Source organism: Dermacentor silvarum, chromosome 6 (assembly GCF_013339745.2).
Source record: "Dermacentor silvarum isolate Dsil-2018 chromosome 6, BIME_Dsil_1.4, whole genome shotgun sequence".
NCBI lineage: Eukaryota > Metazoa > Arthropoda > Arachnida > Ixodida > Ixodidae > Dermacentor > Dermacentor silvarum.
In genome coordinates, this window is record NC_051159.1 from 155,631,147 (window position 1) to 155,650,795 (window position 19,649).

Genomic DNA, 19,649 nt, shown 5'->3' on the forward strand with positions numbered 1-19,649 from the left:
TGTCTAGAGCATGCTTATGTGTCATCTACTTACCACCATTATTTGTAGTGGAATTACTCACGAAAGAACCTCTTACCATCCTTTGTGCGTTTGCTGTAGTGGATGTAGTTTCTTCGAGCAAAGAAGACGAACGCTCCCTTAGACTACTAGTACTTATTGTCGAAGCAAAAAGTGGCGTTCTCACGAAATAAGTGCTTTAAATAACTTCCAGGGGAATCCTTGTTCGCTAATAACATAAAAAATATATTTCAGTGCGGTTGCATCAATCGCCTTGAGTTAATTCCCTCACCAATTTTTATTTAGAAGAATTATAGTACAACCCTAGAAAAAGAACCTCGCGATCTCAGCATTTTTATGTTTCCTCCTTGAGATGGACTTCTCATGCTTGAGATGTGAAATACGGTCACAATATCAGCATATATTACGTCTTTATTTTCTCGTCAAAAACGATCTGTGATGTATTACGACAATACCGCTGCCTCCCTTCTCTTCGAGAAGCCAGACAGCTCACTCACTGAACGAAAAACAAAACGTTCGGGAAACACAGCCTTCTCCTTACCGTTTTCACGTGTAAAGGAGTGGCTTGTCATTTCTGCGACCATGAAAGAAGTGCAGCTATAGCATATAGCTTATCCTACCTGAGCAAAAAGACTAACATATCTAGAGACAAGCACTGCCAACTTCGTGTTGTTAACGGTGTGCACGACACTTAAGCCCATTACACTTTTTCTATATAAGAAGCCGAACAATATGTCCCGTCTAAGATGCACTTAGTAAAGTTTTGCTTAGCTTTGCCTTCCTTATAAGTGGTCACTGAGCCGGTTATTCTTTCTCCGAACACGAAATACCAACGCAAACCTTGTGTAAGTAATATTCTGTTCTTCCATATAAACGAGCTTGTAATGCTTTATGCCACGTGGCAGCAGCGAATGTAAATATACACTCGTAATGTAGCCCATGTAACCTATATAAAAGGGGTGTACAGTGAGCAGTAAGCCAATACTCCTCACTACACTCCCTCCCCAGGTTTTTAACAGGAGATACGCATCTTGCACATAGAGACAAATAAAAGATTGTATTGCGATAGCAAGTATACGGACCCCCCTAGCATATTTCTGCCATCGTCGTCGCCGTGATGTTCCGTATAAGTTCCAAACACCATAACATCGTCGCCACGCGCCCTACGCTGCATGTGCGAGTGAAAGCTTGCGAGGGTCAGCCGACGATAGCGGTTCACATGGCGGGGGGTGGAGGGGGAGGCGAGGAAGGGCGGGCGTTCTACTCCGGCGGCTGCTGCTTAAAGCGCGACCGCACGGGTGCCGTATGGTAAAAGCGATATACAACATGGACAAAGTGCGCGCCCGCGCCGGCCTCATCTTCAGAGCGATCGGCGATGTGGACAAAAAACGCCGAGTGACGTTAGCTTTGTATGTGCTGTGCATTCGGCGTTTGGTTGGCGTTGAAGAAGGAGGTGTTGGTTCAAGCGAAATACACCACGAAGGTCAATTCGCGCGTTGCTGCTACCACGCTTCCGCACTCCAGCGTTTTGACACCGAGTTTGCGCAGTCATTGCGCGAGATGTGTTCATGTTTACCTGTGCACGCGTCACATCGTGCGGTTAATTTAGTTAGTAAGCGAATGTTTGCAAGTGCGTGCGGCCGATAAAACTACAATCCTTACTTCGTATAGCTGTCTACTAATTTGCTACCTCAATCCATGCCTTGCGTTTCGGGCGACACTGCGACTTTTTTTTTTCAGGAACTACAATTTCCTACTTACCAAACTTAACTAAAAAGTCAACAATATTTCAATATGCACTTCGTTGGCAGCTCGAAGTAAAAGAAATCCCCTTGACACATATATGCGAAGCCAAGCAACTCATACACTTGGCATAACGTTGCTGTTCTGCATACGAGAATACTTACACTATTCAAAAGTCCTATAGGTCTGTTATGCTAATACCATAAATCTACCGAAGGCTTTGCAAAGACGTATCTTTCGTACAATTGTTCACTGTACCGACCCTTTCATATGGTTTATTATACCCGAACGTAGCATTGTATACTCTATGTACTATATACTGCTGTATACTGCGCTCGCTATATATGCCGGCAGCGGCAACTGCCATCGTGTTCTCACAGTCTGGTAGGGAATACGCTACGACTTATTAAGGCAAGGGCTTCTTTAGATTCTGGCTAATTCCACCTCGCCTAATTATGCAATTAAAGCTCTGTAGTGCACGTATGACAACAAAAAAAGTCATCAAATTTACGCTTCCAAAAAAATGCAGCAACTAACGTTGAGAATTGTATAAAAGCAGTATAATGCCTAACAGCCCAAAAATACCAAAATAAAATTCAGATGCGCTCGTTCAACCTGCGCGCGCCTAAAACCAGATATCGGAAGTGTGGTGCTAATTCGACAAACAATATGAGCCAACTCGAGAACTAATGCAGTCCTAAAATGTGGGCTGATCCCCAAGGTAATGAATTCCAAACACCAAACCACATTATACATTACTGCGCCCCAGAGGACCTCTTTCTTCGATTGTCAATCGCGGTTGACTCACCTTTTTTATTATGAACGAAATTTGACCCCTTGTCCGCAATTACGCGCCGACAAATTAGCGCTATGGGGCTAACCTCGATTGCGGACAGCGCTTGCTAAATACTTCCTAGATATTGTAACGACATACTAAATGGCCATAGCAAAAAAAGACACTACTCTAACATCAGTTTGCTTTTGGTATAACGACAAGTTGATTCATATATCCGACTCCGGCATCCGGCTATGCGTACCCACTTACACCTGACACATACGGTAGCGCTGGGCCTCCGCCGGGGCTGCGTTGCTCATCTGATTACGCACTTTGATACTAAAGAGGCCACCGGCCTTCATCACCACCGCACAAAAACGTTTGTGAGACTCCCCTTAACTGCGAAACAAACGTGGTGCAATATACAGAAATAAACTTGTACAATGGGATCATTTGGCTCCTAATGTAACACACACCTTAATATGCAAACGTGAAAAGTATTTTACATTAGTGTGCCCTGTCCATCTGTTTAATAGGTTGAACTAATTTCTCAATCAGTAAAATATAAAAAAGCACAAGCTTCTGCTTACCACTTGTAGGCTCTTTCTGTGATGTGCTTGTGATGTCTGTCAGCGCGAGATGATATCACAGTCTAAGTATGCTTTTCATTGCTAGTTGAATTCTAATATGTCACTCTATATGTTATACGTCAGAGATAACCTACAATTACAACCATTCTGTTTATAATAAACACACGCTTGCCAACACAACGCGCAATATTATAGGCAACGCTTATTTCTCCTTCTGTTTAAGGTGCCCAACTGTCCGCTTCATGAAACGAAAATTAACCAACTTCAAATAAATCTATTTGACTTGTTTAAGCATTGTCTTTGATACACTTGGCGTTTCTACCAGCACTAAATAACAACCCAGTTTGATCGTATTCCTAAGTCATATCGCAACAACAAAAAACGCTATTGAAACGTGGCACATTGTAGATAATGCATAAGTGCCCCTTTCTCCCATTCTAATCCAAATGCAGTACATATCTCTCAGTTAAAAGCCAAAAACTGTCGTGCAGCAATGACACTACATGCTTTTTTTATAGAGTTAAGCAGTATTTTCAGTCAATAAGAACGTGCAAGAAAGACATGTCTTGTTTTGCCAATTTCAGTGGTATGTTCTCTTTACAAGTACAAAACATCAACACAGCTTGAGTAAACATGCAAATTGGTGCGTATATGATAACGCGCAATCGCACCTATGCTGCTCATGAGACAAGTTTAGTCTCATGGTGCAAAAGTGGAAAGAATTTTGCACGAATTTATCCGATGCTATTTATTAGACTGAACAGATTTTTCAAGCAATAACATCTTAGGAAAGAGAAACCCCTTTTCTTACCACTAATAGGTGTTCTTGATGTAGTGTTTGTGATTTCTGCTAGAACAAATAATTAACATGGTTTCATTATACATTTTATTCTTAGTTCAATAGCACATGGGTTTCAAACGGGATACAAACTAGAGAGTGCACAATCGCAACCAAACTCCTTCTTCTCAATGAAAAGACAGATTACTCTCTCGATACTTCCCGTCCCTCTCTCTGTTTAGGATGCAAAACGTTTTTTCAGTTAAAAGAACCTCAACAACAAATTTTCGCATTACTTATTATATGCGTAGGTTTTAGGACACTTTTTGGTTCTGTCATCACGAAATACGAAAAGCTCTATAGTTATATTTCATTCTTATCCCAACAAAAAGAGTGCTTGTGACTTAACACATTAGAGATAGTCCACAAATGTATTATTTAACTCCTAATGTAATATAGAACTCTCAAGACAAAACTCAAAAGCTTTACTGCACAAATAAAATTCCACTCTGCTTTTCACTAACGGAACTAGCAATATCAGTTAACAAAAATATCCACGCTACACAGCACCTTTCCCTTCCGAATCTGAGACAGTGTCACGCAAGTGCTTGTTGTTTCTACGAGCACAAACACCAACACAGCTTCAGGGTACATTCCATTCACAGCTAAGTTTAAATGACAAGCAGACACAGGATACTTCAAAGGCTAAAGCAGAATGATACAGTTTTTTTTTCGTATGAATTTTACCATATTTAATTGTCCCCAGACCATGCCATCAGTATGCAATTGTGCTCAAGTCATTATTTATATCGGGACTTACGCTCTTAAATGAGTGTTTTATGATTAACGTTCCTTCGGAACCTCACCATGTCTGTCTTATCTTAGTTTCCACTCGACCAACTGCTTTCCCGCAAGTTTCGCGATTGCCTAAGCATACTCGGTGCCTTCTAGCGCCGCTACCGTGAAGGCTGCGCCTGGCTTCGGAACTGCATGGCACGCCGGTTTGTGCGATCGCTAAGAAACGCGTCATGAGGCAACCAGGCTTCTCTCTCGCTTTTTTTGGGCATGCTGTACCATGTGGTGGTACCTCCGAGACCCACACGCGTGGCGTCCTAAACGAAAAATGTGTCCAGCTGGACAGGAGCCGAGTTCCACGCATGCCATGCATGACTAATTTTGGCGGTGGCGATACAGTTTGTCGGTACATTGTTTCAACGGTAATCGCATTAGCGTCGACATCCATCGTGAGGTGGTTTCTGCCAAATTTTTAAATATTTCCGGTAGAGTATGATGATATACTTTGGACTAATTCAATGCGAGCGAGCGCTAGACAACAGCGCCAGAAGAGGGTGATGCAACAGGGTGGTAATGGTGCTAGGCACTGTGCTGTGTTTTCTGGCGTTCGTGTTTTCCATAGATGGTAATAAATAATGCACAGCCAACAAACCCAACGCAACGTGTCCGCACCTGGGCCGCTCATCTCATCGTCAAAATAGGGATTCTGTGAGTAACTTTACGCTTAACACTGTCGTCTGTGTAACTCACTCCATATTGTAGTACAGTGCTTACGGGATATTTGAGTTGGTATTTTATTAATCCGATTAGTATTTTTTGCCTACGTGAGGCATTTTGAACCTATCTGTCGATTTTATCTATTCTATCTAGCCTCTTACAATGACCAAATGACCGAAGTTGTCGAACTTCTTGAGCCACTAGGTATGTTCTAATGGTCGTGATGTCGTCATGGTTGTTCCATCGTAGTCATTCCACTTTTGTCATCTGACTCTCATTATGCCGTCGTCGGCACGCCTTTTAAGCGGACCCAGTAGGCCAAGTTGTAATAGCTTCGACAACTAGTTAAGCGCTCGTGGTCCTTATGCCGTTATGGTCATTCGATCGTTGTCATTTAATCTTTGTCCCGTGTCTCTCGCCATACCGTCGCCGTAACGCCTTCTACGCCAACCCAGTGGGCCAAGTTCTCGCAGCTTGGGTCACTATGTATGTGCTCGTGGTGACACGGCTAGGCATGTGCTCATATTGGCTCATTCCAGCTTTGGCAATCGCCGCTCGTGCTGCCGCCGTCGTCGCTGCCAGCCCATCTTCATCATACAGGCTTTGTGGCACAGTCGTTGCGCCATTGCTGTCTTCTACTCGTCTCATCCCATTGTCCTCATACCGTTCTCATGCTATCGTCGTCGTTGAGTCGCTGTCGTACAGTCGTCGTCACGCAGTCGTCGTACCGGGGTCGTGATGCCGTTCTGTCTTCATTCTACCTCTGTCCTACAACCTTCACCATGTCATTGCCGTCACACAGTCCTCATGATACCATGGTCGTAATGGCGTCATCGTAAAGCTATCGCACTACCATTGTGATCACTTCAGTAACATCATCCCATTTAGTCATCTTGCCGTCGTCGTCATAATGCCTTCGTCGTTGCATCGACGTCAATCCTTCTTCATTATATAGTAACTATGCTGCCGGGATTTGATCGTGCTTATGGCACCGTTCTCATGCCATCGCCGTCATGAGGTCGTCTTCAAGCAGTCGTTATCTTGAACATATCAATCGTCGTGATGCCTTCGTCATCATGTCATCGTCGTCCCTGCAGCTTCCTCATCTGGTGGTCATGCCACGGTCGTCATCATCAGATGTCGGCACATTGCTGAAGTAACCACTAATGCCTGTCGTAAATTGTTTTTTTTTTCTTGGGAGAACATTAAAACTGTCCACGTTTCCCGTTCGCTTATTAACGTACAAAACAGTTATACGCCCAGTACTAGATTAGGCAACTATTATCTTAGAACTTTTAAGACGAGCCAACTTGCCTGCACTAACAGAGTGCAATCGAGTTTCTTGACTACAATTGTTATATCAGCTTCTAAACGTACATTACAATGTTAACATGTCTGGTATAATTACATTTTCTTCTCGATATGTCACAAAACATAGGCATCAGCTAAGCATCACACCCTACCGCGTAGTGCAGTGCAAGTGCTGGATGCTCTCAATTGAGCGCTTGCAAGTCTTGGGTAAGTATTATGGCTCACCGGCAGCATTCTATTCGCACTGAAGTCAAAAAGACCGTGGCTTACTTTAACGATATATTCCCACGTAGTACAGCGTGCGCATCTAATGCGCATCACTAGCTATGGGGAAGTGCCAAGATTAGCTTTAGACAGCAGAATAACGGCAGCCCAATGTATCTGCGGGTCACTTAGACTTGATTGATTTTAAGGCGATTTGCTGCATGCACACACGCTGTACACTTTCTCCCGCATTCCACTTTCTATTCCTCCTTTCTATTGCCCCAGTGCAGGGTAGCAAACCGGACGCTCGTCTGGTAGACCTCCCTGACTTTCGTCTCCTTGTTCCTCTCTCTCTTATACCGCGTAAAAACTATTGTTCTAAATATTCCTTTTTTCGTAGGATTCTGATTGCATCGAATAAATTGACTAATATCAAAGTTAGTCAGCCTTCGTTGTCGTTATTTACTGCCAACCTCTGTTGTTTCGGTAAGAATCTCAAGTATGGCATTCTTCATTACTTGTCTTTTTGCCGCGCTTTATTCAATAACGCTGTTGTTTGCTAAAGCAATGTACTCCAACCAGCTTTGTTCTGTTGTCTGTATTTGTACATTGACATATTGCACTTCCATCCTGCTAAAATTCCTTGGGGGATCATAGTATCAGTAAATAATAAATGAATAAATACAATCCGATTGCCCTCATGTCGTCGTCGCGTTGTGTTCCTTATACCATCGTCATCATTTCAGAATGTCATCTCATTGTTATCATACCGCATTTGTCGTTACATCGACGTAATTCTTTGTCATTCCATAGCCGCGTGTCAGCGTCATACAATCATCATTCTGCCATGCTCAAGCGCTACTATGACACGCAAGCACCATAACAACGTGGGAGGATACCTGATTATTCCCCATATAGCCAAAGTAACGGACGTCTCAGAATGATAACTGCGCATGTTAAACAAACTTGACTACAGAATTACAGTGTATCGCTACACTGCTCCAATGCTAAGCTCATTACCATCGACAGTGATCGTGATGTGAGTTCTGCCGTAATTTTTTATCCTGGCTGCTTATTTTCCTAGATATATAGAAGCACTGCCGACGTAACAAAATGACTGGATCTGAGTTCCTCAAAAGTTTCTGAATTTCGGTCCAGTTTTGCGTTGCGGACTGTAAAACATTAGTAAAGCGCGTTGGTTACGTACACCGGTACGGGCAGGGGCGGATCCAGGTTTTTTCCGAGGGGGGGGGGGGGGGTCAGCTTCTGTCAATGATGATGATGATGATAGTAGCCTTTCTTATTTACCGAAATTCACCGTTTCTGCTCACGATAAACCCGCGTTTTATACGGCTAGAGCAACACCTGTAGCCCGCCGCGGTGGCTCAGTCAGCTCAGGCGTTGCGCTGCTGAGCACGAGATCGCGGGATCGAATCCCGCCGCGGCGGCCGCATTTCGATGGAGGCGAAATGCAAAAACGCCCGTGTGCTTGCGTTGTAGTGCACGTTAAAGAACCACGGGTGATCAAAATAATCCGGAGCCTTCCACTACGGCGTGCCTCATAATCAGAACTGGTTTTGGCACGTAAAACCTCCGAACGAGGAAGAAGCCCTATAGCGAAGCCAGGTATCGGTTTCTCCGAGCTTATAGGAAAAGGACGTTACCCAATACAGCCATGTGCTTGGCGGCTGTGCCAAGCACATGGCTGTGTTCAATACAAGGTGTTCAAAACTAAGCTTTATGGTTTTCTTAAAATTAGGCACTAGGAGGCACACGAAGACCACCTGTGCACATAAGTTATGTGGCCCGGGGGGCACAAAGTGAGCTGATAATTATCGCTGTGAGCAGCCCAATTAACTCAAATTGAACAATTATTTTTTGTCGACTGCAGTAAGTCGGTATGTTTGCATTGAAAACTTAGAGGCAGTCGTGTTCCTACACAGTATCAGTCGGAAGAATTATTCTAGCGTGTTCATGCTCCGCGATATCCGCCTCCAAATTTCAATTGTCGTACTGCGCAGAGTTATCGAGTCGACGCGAAAGCGGTTTATGCCTTGCGTTGCTGTGGAAGAGAGGCATTTTGAACATTTTTAGGGCATTGACATCTTGATGGGTGGAGTGTTTTCATGAGATCTGTGCATGATGACACCAAGCTTAACGCGGCGATATGAAATATTCGTTAGCATAGCTAAAAAGGTCTCTGCTGTTGATGCTGCAGTTGCTCTTGATTTCAATAAAACTTACAATACTTGGAAATAAGCAGTCACTTTATTTGCATGGCCCAGGCAAGGACCATGCCCGGTCGTCTAGTCACCATTACACACGCGCACTGCCCTCCGGCTTCTCCGCTCGCGCCATTATTTCGGCATGGCAGCTGCGCCATGTTTACAGGCTGCATGGTCGCGTGTTCCGACAGTGGTTACGGGTTCTTCGATTTTTTTTTTATTTCGCCAGCCGTGAGGAGAAGGGGGAGAGTTATTATCTTTGCCAATGTCTCCACCGCGTTGTCAGACTAAACACCGCACTCAACAGCCGCATCACATCAGAGAGGAGCTTTGCGCCGTTCCTCACTCTCTTGCATGCGTAATCATGCGAACGACAATTAAAAATTTGGAGTTGGATATCTCGAAGCACAGACACGCTAGAAGAATTCTTCCAAGTGAAACTGTGTAGAAACACGACTGCCTCTAACTTTTTAATACAAACATACACACTTACTGCAGTCAATAAAAAGTTACTTATTAATTTAGTTGATTCGGCTGCTGACAGCGATAATTATCTTCTCAATTTGTGTCCCCCTGGGCACATAACTTATTTGCGCAGGTGGTCTTCACGTGCCTCTCAGTGCCTAATTTTAAGAAAACCATAAAGCTTAATTTTGAACACCCGGTATATCTAGCGTGTATTGTTTCTTAAAATAAAATTTGGGATGATCTGTCGCAGGTTCGTTATAAATGCGTATAAGGACGGGTCCGTCTTTGGAGTTCGGTTGGGACACCTTGATTTCCTTAAGAAAGTTTTTTGTGTTTGGCTGAGACACCTTCGTTTGCTTTGGAGGACTAACGCTCCGCTCCAACGAGGCAACCACTACGCTGGTTGTTTACGATATGCGTATCACAGCGTATGAAAACTCACGACGCCTCCAACAAGAAGAACGATGTGGCGTAGTAGCCGAGAGTGCGAGCCAGCGTCTTCATGCTTTGTTTCCCACGCAACGTCATCCTTTTACACAAGGCGCGCATCTGCTCCCATTTCTCTAACCACGCGACGCCATCCTAGGCCCGCGCGCTGGCGTTGGCCGCTGAGGTCACGCTCCCCCACTTCGGAGCCGCTGCTCGAGACTTCACCCCGCCCCGCGAGAACGCCCACTCAGATAAACGGATCCGGCGGCTTTGAGCCTCCTATGCTTAATGTAGAGCAATAAAACTGCGAAGTTACAATGAAAAACTTGTAGCGTACGAACGGTACTGTGCTCGTGCTGGATATTGTCAACGTGTAACTGTGATCACAATGAGTGCTACAGTTAAAAAATGTTGCCTACGCGTAGTTCTTAGTTTAGCTGTTCGTTATTATTTATATATGAACACTTCAGCGAGAGACCTCTTTCATTAAGCAGGTTGGCCGCAAAACCGATGACAGCCAATGAGGCAAGCAATGACACCCCAAGGGGGAACTAAGTTGATCAGGCGCGAAGGTGGTCGCGCGGACATCGGAGTGCTTGGCAAAAGAGAGATCCCCTCGTTCATTCGACGCCACCGACGGGGCGAGTAAGGCACGGCCGGCGCCAGGAGGTCCAAGGTGTTCATGAGAAAAAAAAAAAAACAAACTATGGCAATCGCGACACCGCACCCCTACGGAATACAACTAAGCTTGTGAGCGAGCTAGCTTTGCTTCTACATGGCTAATACCACTGGTACTCGCGAAAAATACTTTTGAAGAATGCTGGTGGCCATATTTTTTGCGACAGGGCCATCCCCCTGTCAGCGAGGGGGTGATGCAGAAATCTGAGGGGGGGGGGGGGTGGGGGGGGGGGGTCAGGACATCCGACATCCCCCCTGGATCCGCGCCTGTATGTACAGTCTGTTTCACACTTAGGGGAAATCTCGGAGTGCGTTACATCGCGATGCGGCGAGCGCTGGAGTCGGCTGCCGGAAGCAGCTCGCGAGCTCGCGCAGGTGCAGACGGTCGAGGCGCGTTATCTTGAACCGCGTCGACTGCTACGGCGGCGCACGCTGGCCGCATCATCGGGAAGCGTGCTACTGTTAAGGGGAGTTCATCGTTACTGCGGCACTGAGCCGATAATGTTAACTAAACGTTGTGCAACGCCAACCTTTGAGCCTTCATTGGCAAAAATGGGGTTCTACACACTTCTTTTGACAACACGCTTCCTTTGTTCTAGCGAAAGGCCGAGAAACTGAGTGCATGCACGCATATTTCTTCACTGCGTGTGCTACCGTAATACGCAGCGACAAGGAAACACAAAAATGTGCGCACAACGTTTAGTTAACATTACCGCCTCAGTGCCCGCAGTAACGATGAACTGCCCTTGACATGTAGCACGCTTCCCGACGATCAACGCGGTCCAACGCGGTTCAAGATAACGCGCCTCGACCGTCTGCGCCTGCGCGAGCTGCTTCCGGCACCCGACTCCACTGCTCGCCGCATCGCGACGCAATGCGCTCCGAGATTTCCCCTAAGTGTGAAACAGACTGTACCTGTATTGGGTAGTTTCAGCTAGGCACTAAGCGAAGTGACTGATTCTGCCTTAGGGATGCAGAACTATCGATAATAGTATCGATAGTTCAGTCCGTATAGAACTATCGATGGTAAAAAAAAACTATCGATAGCGATATGGATAGTGCTTTGATAGTACTATCGATAGTATGAAATCAACCGCGTGAACTCATTGCAGCATAAACTAGGTTCCCTGAGTGCGTGGTATATGGTGGTGGTGGTAATTATGATAGGACTCTTCTTTATCACAGTCTACCCGTTATCGAGCTCTGCAGATGCTCCCTACGTACAGTTTCTGGATAAAGTGTTAGTGTCGCAAGTGTCCTTGTTCTGCTGGCAAGAGCGACCCCAGACGCACCGTTTGGCGTGCCTCCTTCTGAGCTGAATTCGAATGTAATTATTACTTCAGCACGTACGCTTGCTGGGTTTCAAGGTCAGTGCTTGAACTGAATTGAAGCTGCATGGATATAAAAAAACGAACGATCACGTTGACCTTGATGCAGCAGTTGCGCACAATGATTTGTTCCGCAGCACAACAATCCAGCGCTCTAAACAGCGCTCTGCTCATGAATGTACATACGTACATAGAAGGACGTACAAGGACTACTGATGGTACTATCCATAGTAACACCGATTTCACTATCCATGGTAGCACTATTGATTGCAGAATAGATAGTACTATCGATAATACTATCGATAGTTTTTTTACACTATCGATAGTTAAAAAAAAAGCTGTCGATGCTATCGATAGTCAATTTACTGATAGTTTTGCATCGCTAGTACCTAGGGATCACCAGGTGCTATCAGTGACAACGTTTCTTCATCAATTTACACTGGGGTTAATATGTACCAGCAAGTCCAGTAGGGCGCTGTTAATCATTGATGCGCAAGGTATGGTGTTGTCTTTGGAAAACTGTTAGCAGATTGGTTAAGGGAGCAATTTTGCTAAAGGCTCCAGCAACAAGTAATGCCTACCTCTTGCAAATAGTGCAGTGACAGCAAAAACGGAAATTTCTTTGCCTTAAACTATACTTACGCTTGCAAACCTCGAAAGGCATCCCGTCTAGTGTTGCTGATCCTATGGCCTGGGTTATGGCATTATCACAGGAAAATGTGGTACCATGGCTTTCGTTATATTTGCATTCCATGCCGAAGTCCTTGGCAATAGCCTCCAAGTCTTTGCATTGATTTGCAGGGTTGACTGAAACAAAATGAGTATATTGCTTTTTACTTGATCAAAAAAAAGGTATGGAAGTGGATGTTGTGGAGCCACCATGTGAACCATTGGTAGCTAGCGTGTCACCACCATTTCATTTGTCATTAAGCGCAGCAAGGGAAGAGAAGCAAGCGCTTGTAGAACAAAAAAATATTGTGGCTGCCTTTATACTATTAACTCAATTATGTCAAGACGGAAATAAAAGTGACTAATCAATCTACTAGTCAGTCAATCACGCAATTTATATTTTTCCAGAAATAATGCAATGTTGCAACGGAAATTGGTGACTAGAGAAACAGTCGCAGTTTTGTCCGGAAGGCGAAGCATCCATTGCGATAGCAAATTAGTGGACAGGGGGCTATTCTGTAAGTGTCCACCTAGTGGATCGACTGTCCACTAGGTGGACTCTTACCAATAGCCCCCCCCCCCCCCCCCCCCCCAGCTATACGAAGTCAAGGATGGCAGTTTTACTGGCCGTATAAACTTGTAAACATAGGCATACCAACTAAATGAAGAAGCGTGGTGTCACGCGCGCACAAGCAAACATGAACACATCTCACTCTATGACCGTGGAAACTCGCTGTCCAAACGCTGGAGTGAGGAAGCGCGGTGGCACTGAGCGAATTGACAGTGCTGCGTCTCGCATCAACGCTAACTAAGCCGCGAAAACACAGTGCACGGCGAACTCTTGTCCCCGACGCAGATGGCTTTCAAGATACAGCAGCCAGGGCGGGCGCGCACGGCCGGCCGGAGTAGAACACCCCCCACCCTCCCTACCCTCCGCCCGAAGCGTGCGCGCGAGAAGACCGCGCGCTTCCTTCCCGTTTTCCTCCCTTGCGTGCGCGAGATTGAGCCATTATCGCCCGCTCACTCTCGCACGCCTGCACTCGCACATACAGCACACGGCGCGCGGGGACGATTTTATCGCCCTTGAACTTTACACGGAACCTCATGGCGACGACGACGACGACGAAGGCGACGGAAGGAACGTGCCTGGAATGTCCATATATATAATTGCTATCGCAATAAAGAATTTAGACGACGCTTAAAAAGCTTCACTTTTACGAGTTCCATGGAACGTGATAGCATTCAGAGATCCCTGACTGCTTCTCATACTTCTTGTCAACTGCAGCTTATGTGACTGTAATGCTTACCGGGAAACGCTGTCGACGAACGCTATGCACGAATGCGCACTTTCTGGTAGAAACGCGACCTCTTGCGTGGGCTCATTCCCGGAGGTAGTACACAGCGACACGAAAAGTTATTTCATTTTCAGGTTTCTGTTATTCTTTCGCACTTTTAATATTTAAGTGTGAGGAGATTTAACATAAAGGACATGCGCTGTCGGTATTTTGTTTAACTGAGATTTGTTTGGTGGGCTGTCATTCTAAAAATTTCGAGGAATAACTTGCTCAAGAATGTAAGGCAAAGTAGGAGCAACTTTAGTGGATAGAATGGTGTGGCAATATAACCCGAATATATCGCATGTCATATAGCAGTGCGTGGTATATAAATATACCTAAATATATACGGAAATTTTCGCTCACGGACAACTCTGCCGATGCCGACACCGGATTTTCTGCGACACGGAGCCCTTAAAAATTTGCACCTGCACTGCTTGACTAACCTATAAGTTTCCTAAGAGCAGCAATTACACGTCAATTTGTTTTACAGTTGAATTATAAAAACATGAGCAGCTACAAAGACAATTATAAAACGCAATTATGAGCAGTTATATAAAAAGTTATACAAACAGGTCAAATAAGTTTTTATGTTACTAATGGCCAGGATGTCGATGTCTTCCTGTATAACTCATTCAGTGTGGCTGCTGGTATCTATGCAAGTCTTTCCTTCCCATAGGAACCACATAAATTGAAACGTACAAGATATTGAAGAAAAGAGAAAATGAAAGTGGGCGAAAAGAAAACTTGTTGCTGGAGGGAGCCGTACGCACAACTTCTGCATTATGCGCGCGTTGTGCAACGCATGCGTAAGGCATTTTTACATTTCAATTTTGTACACTTCAATTTCAACCACAGCTAACTACGCCTATGCTTTCCTTGGCTTCATTGCCTGCTGGCTTTACACGGTTGTGATTAAGAAAAATTGAGCGCTTCAGTTTCTCTTCTTGTTCTTTCCATAATTGGCGCGCGAAAAAGGATTGCAGTATGAGGTTTGATATTGTCACGTTGTGGTGCTGAACAACCACAGTGGCACGACGCAAGCCACAAAACCAAGTCACGAAACCCCGATACACAAAACCTGTGCCCAGAAAAACAAGTGACACTTAGCCCAACGATAGGGGTGAGCACACTTGTGCATCGTCGAAAAACCTGATCCACGCATCAGACGCGTTGGCTATTTATACATGACTCATTGAACCTTCCTGCGTAATTGCTGGAGCTCGCGTAGGTTCTAGAATGTGCACCACTATTCTTGTCACGCATGCAATCTGATTACGCAAGGCTCGGCGCCAAAATAAACAGCAGATAGAATATACGATAACATTAGATAAACTTCTGATAAAGAGAGGCGCCTCTTGCGCTGGGCGATAACAGTGTACATTTGTTAGCCGGTGAAAGACCGTCACCGGAAAACATCAATAAGTATGCGTGGCAATATCCGTCTCCATAAAAAATGGTGTTGTTTTTAAAGCTTGCTACTCTAGGAACATTTCCGCTCTACGCAGTGTAGTATTTTTGTAATTTCTTAGTAAAACAAAATTACAATTACCTACGCTGCTAATTTTTTTTCTTTGCGACATAGTGGCTCTGTGTGGTCTAAAAACGGGGAATCTTCTAATGAATGAAGAGCTTTTTTTTTAGAGTTACCATGAGTTTCTGCAGGTTTGATGCAGCTATGTTTCCTCAAGTTAGAGTGCAGTAATACACATGAGAATTAAACAGCGATTTTTTGATACTGACTAGAAAACTGTCACAGTTCTGGCTTAATAAACACGCATATTTGCTTAGACTAGATAATAAAGCATGCAAATGTCCACATATGACATTTAAAGCATGAACAGAAAGGTGCCTTCGAGGCACCGTGCTGTCACCATACTTACTCGACAGAACCGTCTGCCAGAAATCTTGTTGGAAAAGAAAATTGTCACTGTGATTTTCTTGTGTGCATTGATGTGTAAGTTTGGAAACTTGAGCTTTAAAAGTGATGTGGAGCGTAAAGCTGATCTGAAATCCAGCAGATTCTTACTCTTCAACAGGGCAACCTCTCTGTAAATGTTCAAGTGGATCAATGGAGATATCTCTTGGAAAAAAATGCTTCTTAGGCCGTAATACAATCATTTTAAGTTCAACATCACCTGTGAATTTACCGTTTCGTTGCAGTTTGCAGTCGAGTTCGCAGTAGCCGCCCTGTGCTGTCTGTACTAGCTGTGTAGTTAGCCAAGCAGCAATTTTCGTGTCACGTACTGATTGTGGGTGAGCGAATATTCGCAAACTCTCCAATAATGATAGAATAGCGTCTTATTCGATTCGGTCTTCGAGTCGAATAGTCGGTATTCGTAAATGCAAATATTTTTTCAAATAGCTTTTGAATATTTCAAAACTTCAACTGTACACAATCATAAAATTGGAGCAAAGACACGATAAAGTTCACCCCCGCAGTCATAATAATAATGTATAGGCATAACACATAACTTATGTAGTAGAGCAGGTTATATGTCGCTCAGGGAGTCAGACTACCGGCTATACAGTGATCATTGGCACTTTCCGGAGTCTCCTGCGTATGCGAAAAAACTGCTTATTCGTTCTTATTGTTCCATTTGTGCTTTTAATAATAAAAATTACAGAAACTTGGGAACATTGTGAATACTAGGATGGGAACGAGGCTTTATATAATTGTTGAAACGGCTGTTAATTATTAGAAAAATATTCAATATTTCATTTGATCCAATTTGCTTCTGGCATGGTTTGATTCGTATTTGAATCGGGCACAAAAATGGCTATTCGTATGCCACTAGTACTGATCTGTTGAGTGCATTTGTGTCAGGCTTGTCAATTATCTGCCGCATTCTGCTGCTGAGTAAAAGGGCTTTGGTCCATTTTCAGGCCAAGGCAGCTGAGCTTCGCCAATAGGAGATTGCAAAAATAAAGACTGCAGTTTCGCCCAAAGTGTGAGCCATAAAAATCGACAGCTAATGCATTGGTATGTGCAATAGCACTCGCACTTAATCGTGGGATATCTGTTGCGGAAAACATTTGCACTAGTGCTCCAACAGCCTGGTTTAGCAAAATATGGTATTTGTGTTCTCCTGTTTTCTACTTTGTCTTTCATGTTTTGCCACTGGGATCAACTAATTTATTTGATCTCAGTGATAGTGCTTTATTGCCTCATGCACCGTTGCATTCACCGCAACCAGTGTCAGGGAATGCCGCTTTTAGCACTGGCGCCTCGTCGACTTTTTGTTTTTTGATGGCTGTAGCGTCTTGCTGTTAGCGTCTTGCTGTTGGCACGTTCGATATCGTCAACGGTGACTTCTTTCGTACATTTCATTTTGTTGTTGCATTGCTATAGTGTGATGATGTTTGTTATTACGCAGGTACTATGGTGACAGTGTTTTATGTAATCTGAAAAATTACTGAACAGCTATCGCTGTAAAAAAAAAAAAAAACTTGGAGACACAAAGAACGAAAACAAGAGACGCCCGATTAAAAGATTTTAGTGTACATTAAAGAACTCGAGAAATTCAGAATAAATCTGGAGCTCCCCTCTGCGATGTTTCTCGTATTGTTTAGTCCCAGAACGTACAATTAGTCTCAGTCAATAATTGACCAATAAATAAATTACATTCCTTTCAGCACCATATGTACCTGAAGCCAGGCATGGTTTCTTACCTTCTCCACTTTCGAAGGTCACATCGCCGAGCTTGCATTCAGGTATGCCAGGTTGGCCGCATTTCGCAAAGGTATCTGTAACGTTGGCTTCCTCTTCATTGTTTTGAACAAAAACATCAAATGAAACTTCTTCACCACTGAAAGAGGTAAGAAGTTTTGAAGTTATATAAATTTTATGGACAAAAGAGTCAAGCTGATGTGACGCTGCTACTTGTGCTTCCTTGCACCTATTCGGTACCATCCAAAGCTATTCTTATCAATAAAGAAGTCATTCATTTCGATCCCAATTCCGTCTCAATATATGTCATTCATGCACTGAAATACACTTGGGCGCGAGCACACACCCAAGTATGTATGTATGTATGTATGTATGTATGTATGTATGTATGTATGTATGTATGTATGTATGTATGTATGTATGTATGTATGTATGTATGTATGTATGTATGTATGTATGTATGTATGTATGTATGTATGTATGTATGTATGTATGTATGTATGTATGTATGTGTGTGTGTGTGTGTGTGTGTGTGTGTGTGTGTGTGTATGTATGTATGTATGTATGTATGTATGTATGTATGTATGTATGTATGTATGTATGTATGTATATACATACATAAATACATACATACATACATACACACTATATGAAAGACATCGCGTGGGTTCTTAGATTTGATATGTGGTAATAGTCTTCATGTGCACTATTAACAGTTTTCACAGTTTCGCTTTGGCCTCTACTGCCTGTTCAGCAAACATGGCCCAATTTACTGAAGAAGGTGCAGTTGCAAATAAAAGGCAATTTGATTTTCCACATGGGTAGCTGTCAGATTGTGCTTGGAACGTTACGACTACCAGCATGATTAACAAATTATTATAGTAGCTGCTATTTAAATGACCAGTATTCACTCTTTTGTTGGAAGGGAAGTACATGGTGAATGTTACCCTAATATCAGGCCACAAAATGATCCTTTATGCGAATTTCGCGCTCCCCATTCATTGACTTTCGCGTTTCACAATAATTGACATCGCTCATCGTGTATCGTACAAAGATAAGTTGCCAGATAAGACGTAAGATTCCTGTCTAGAACTGTGCGAGGCAAACTGTTGTCTGCGGTAAAGAAAACTAAGTTAGAGACCAGTAATTTTGACTGCGACACAAGTGATCCAATATATATATATATATATATATATATATATATATAACACCGGGGCTCTGTGAAAAGTTTCTCCACAGATATCTTGGCCCCTACACCGTTTTGCAAAGAACTTCGGCCGTTAACTACCGCTTCACTCCTGTCAGCTCAGCTACTGACCGCCGCCGCCGCACTACGGAAATCGTTCACGTATCTCGCCTGAAACCCTACATTCGCCGTATCTACCCTTTCTAGCTTGCGGTCTTGCTGACCGCTTTCCTGAAGGGGGGGAAGTTAATGTGAGCGCATTTTGTGCATATCGTCGTCATCTGTACATACGACTCATCATCTTGTGTGAACGCTATTTGTGCATATCGTTGTCGTCATTTGTACATACGACTCATCATCATCTTTTGTCTCGTGCGGTGCTTCGTCTCTGACTCGGGCGGCTGCTCGGAAATAAAGGCATCGCATCGGCCGACGTCTCACAATATATATATTGTAAGCACATTTCACGTACTTCATCGTTCTCATTTGTATATAGCCATCATCATCCCTGTTTCTCTTCTTCTTCGTGTTTGAGCCTCGGCCATGCCAGTGGAATAAACGGGTCTGCCAGTGCTGCCTGTCCTGGTCGTCTTCCGTCTTTCAAAGTGGTGGAGGCGCGTCAAGATCCCGACGTCCTCCTGCGTTCCTGCCCTACCTGGAGCTACGTTCCGGTCGCCGCCTGCGCCCGGCCACCCCCACAGCTATGACCACCCCTGCGTCGGCCGCCGGCA

General features: G+C 44.1%; 1 protein-coding gene and 1 long non-coding RNA gene across 29 annotated transcripts in view; both read right to left on the reverse strand.

Moving 5' to 3' along the window:
- LOC119456284 (neurogenic locus notch homolog protein 1-like) overlaps positions 1-19,649 on the reverse strand; it is a 183,577-nt gene that overhangs the window by 62,071 nt on the left and 101,857 nt on the right. Inside the window, exons 12-13 of one of the 28 annotated variants that reach the window (XM_049669664.1) lie at positions 17,735-17,871; positions 12,702-12,866 (exon numbers count right to left, since the gene is read on the reverse strand). The exons of 26 other annotated variants lie outside the window; for them this stretch is intronic. In XM_049669664.1, the coding sequence (XP_049525621.1) occupies positions 12,702-12,866; positions 17,735-17,871 (302 nt within the window). The remainder of the gene's footprint in view (positions 1-12,701; positions 12,867-17,734; positions 17,872-19,649) is intronic. One more of the 28 variants, XM_049669665.1, reaches the window with a different exon arrangement.
- LOC125946431 (uncharacterized) lies at positions 115-3,976 on the reverse strand. Its single transcript, XR_007467583.1, has 3 exons — positions 3,938-3,976; positions 3,127-3,162; positions 115-226 (listed from the first exon to the last, which is right to left on the reverse strand). It is a non-coding gene; the product is annotated as an uncharacterized LOC125946431 (long non-coding RNA).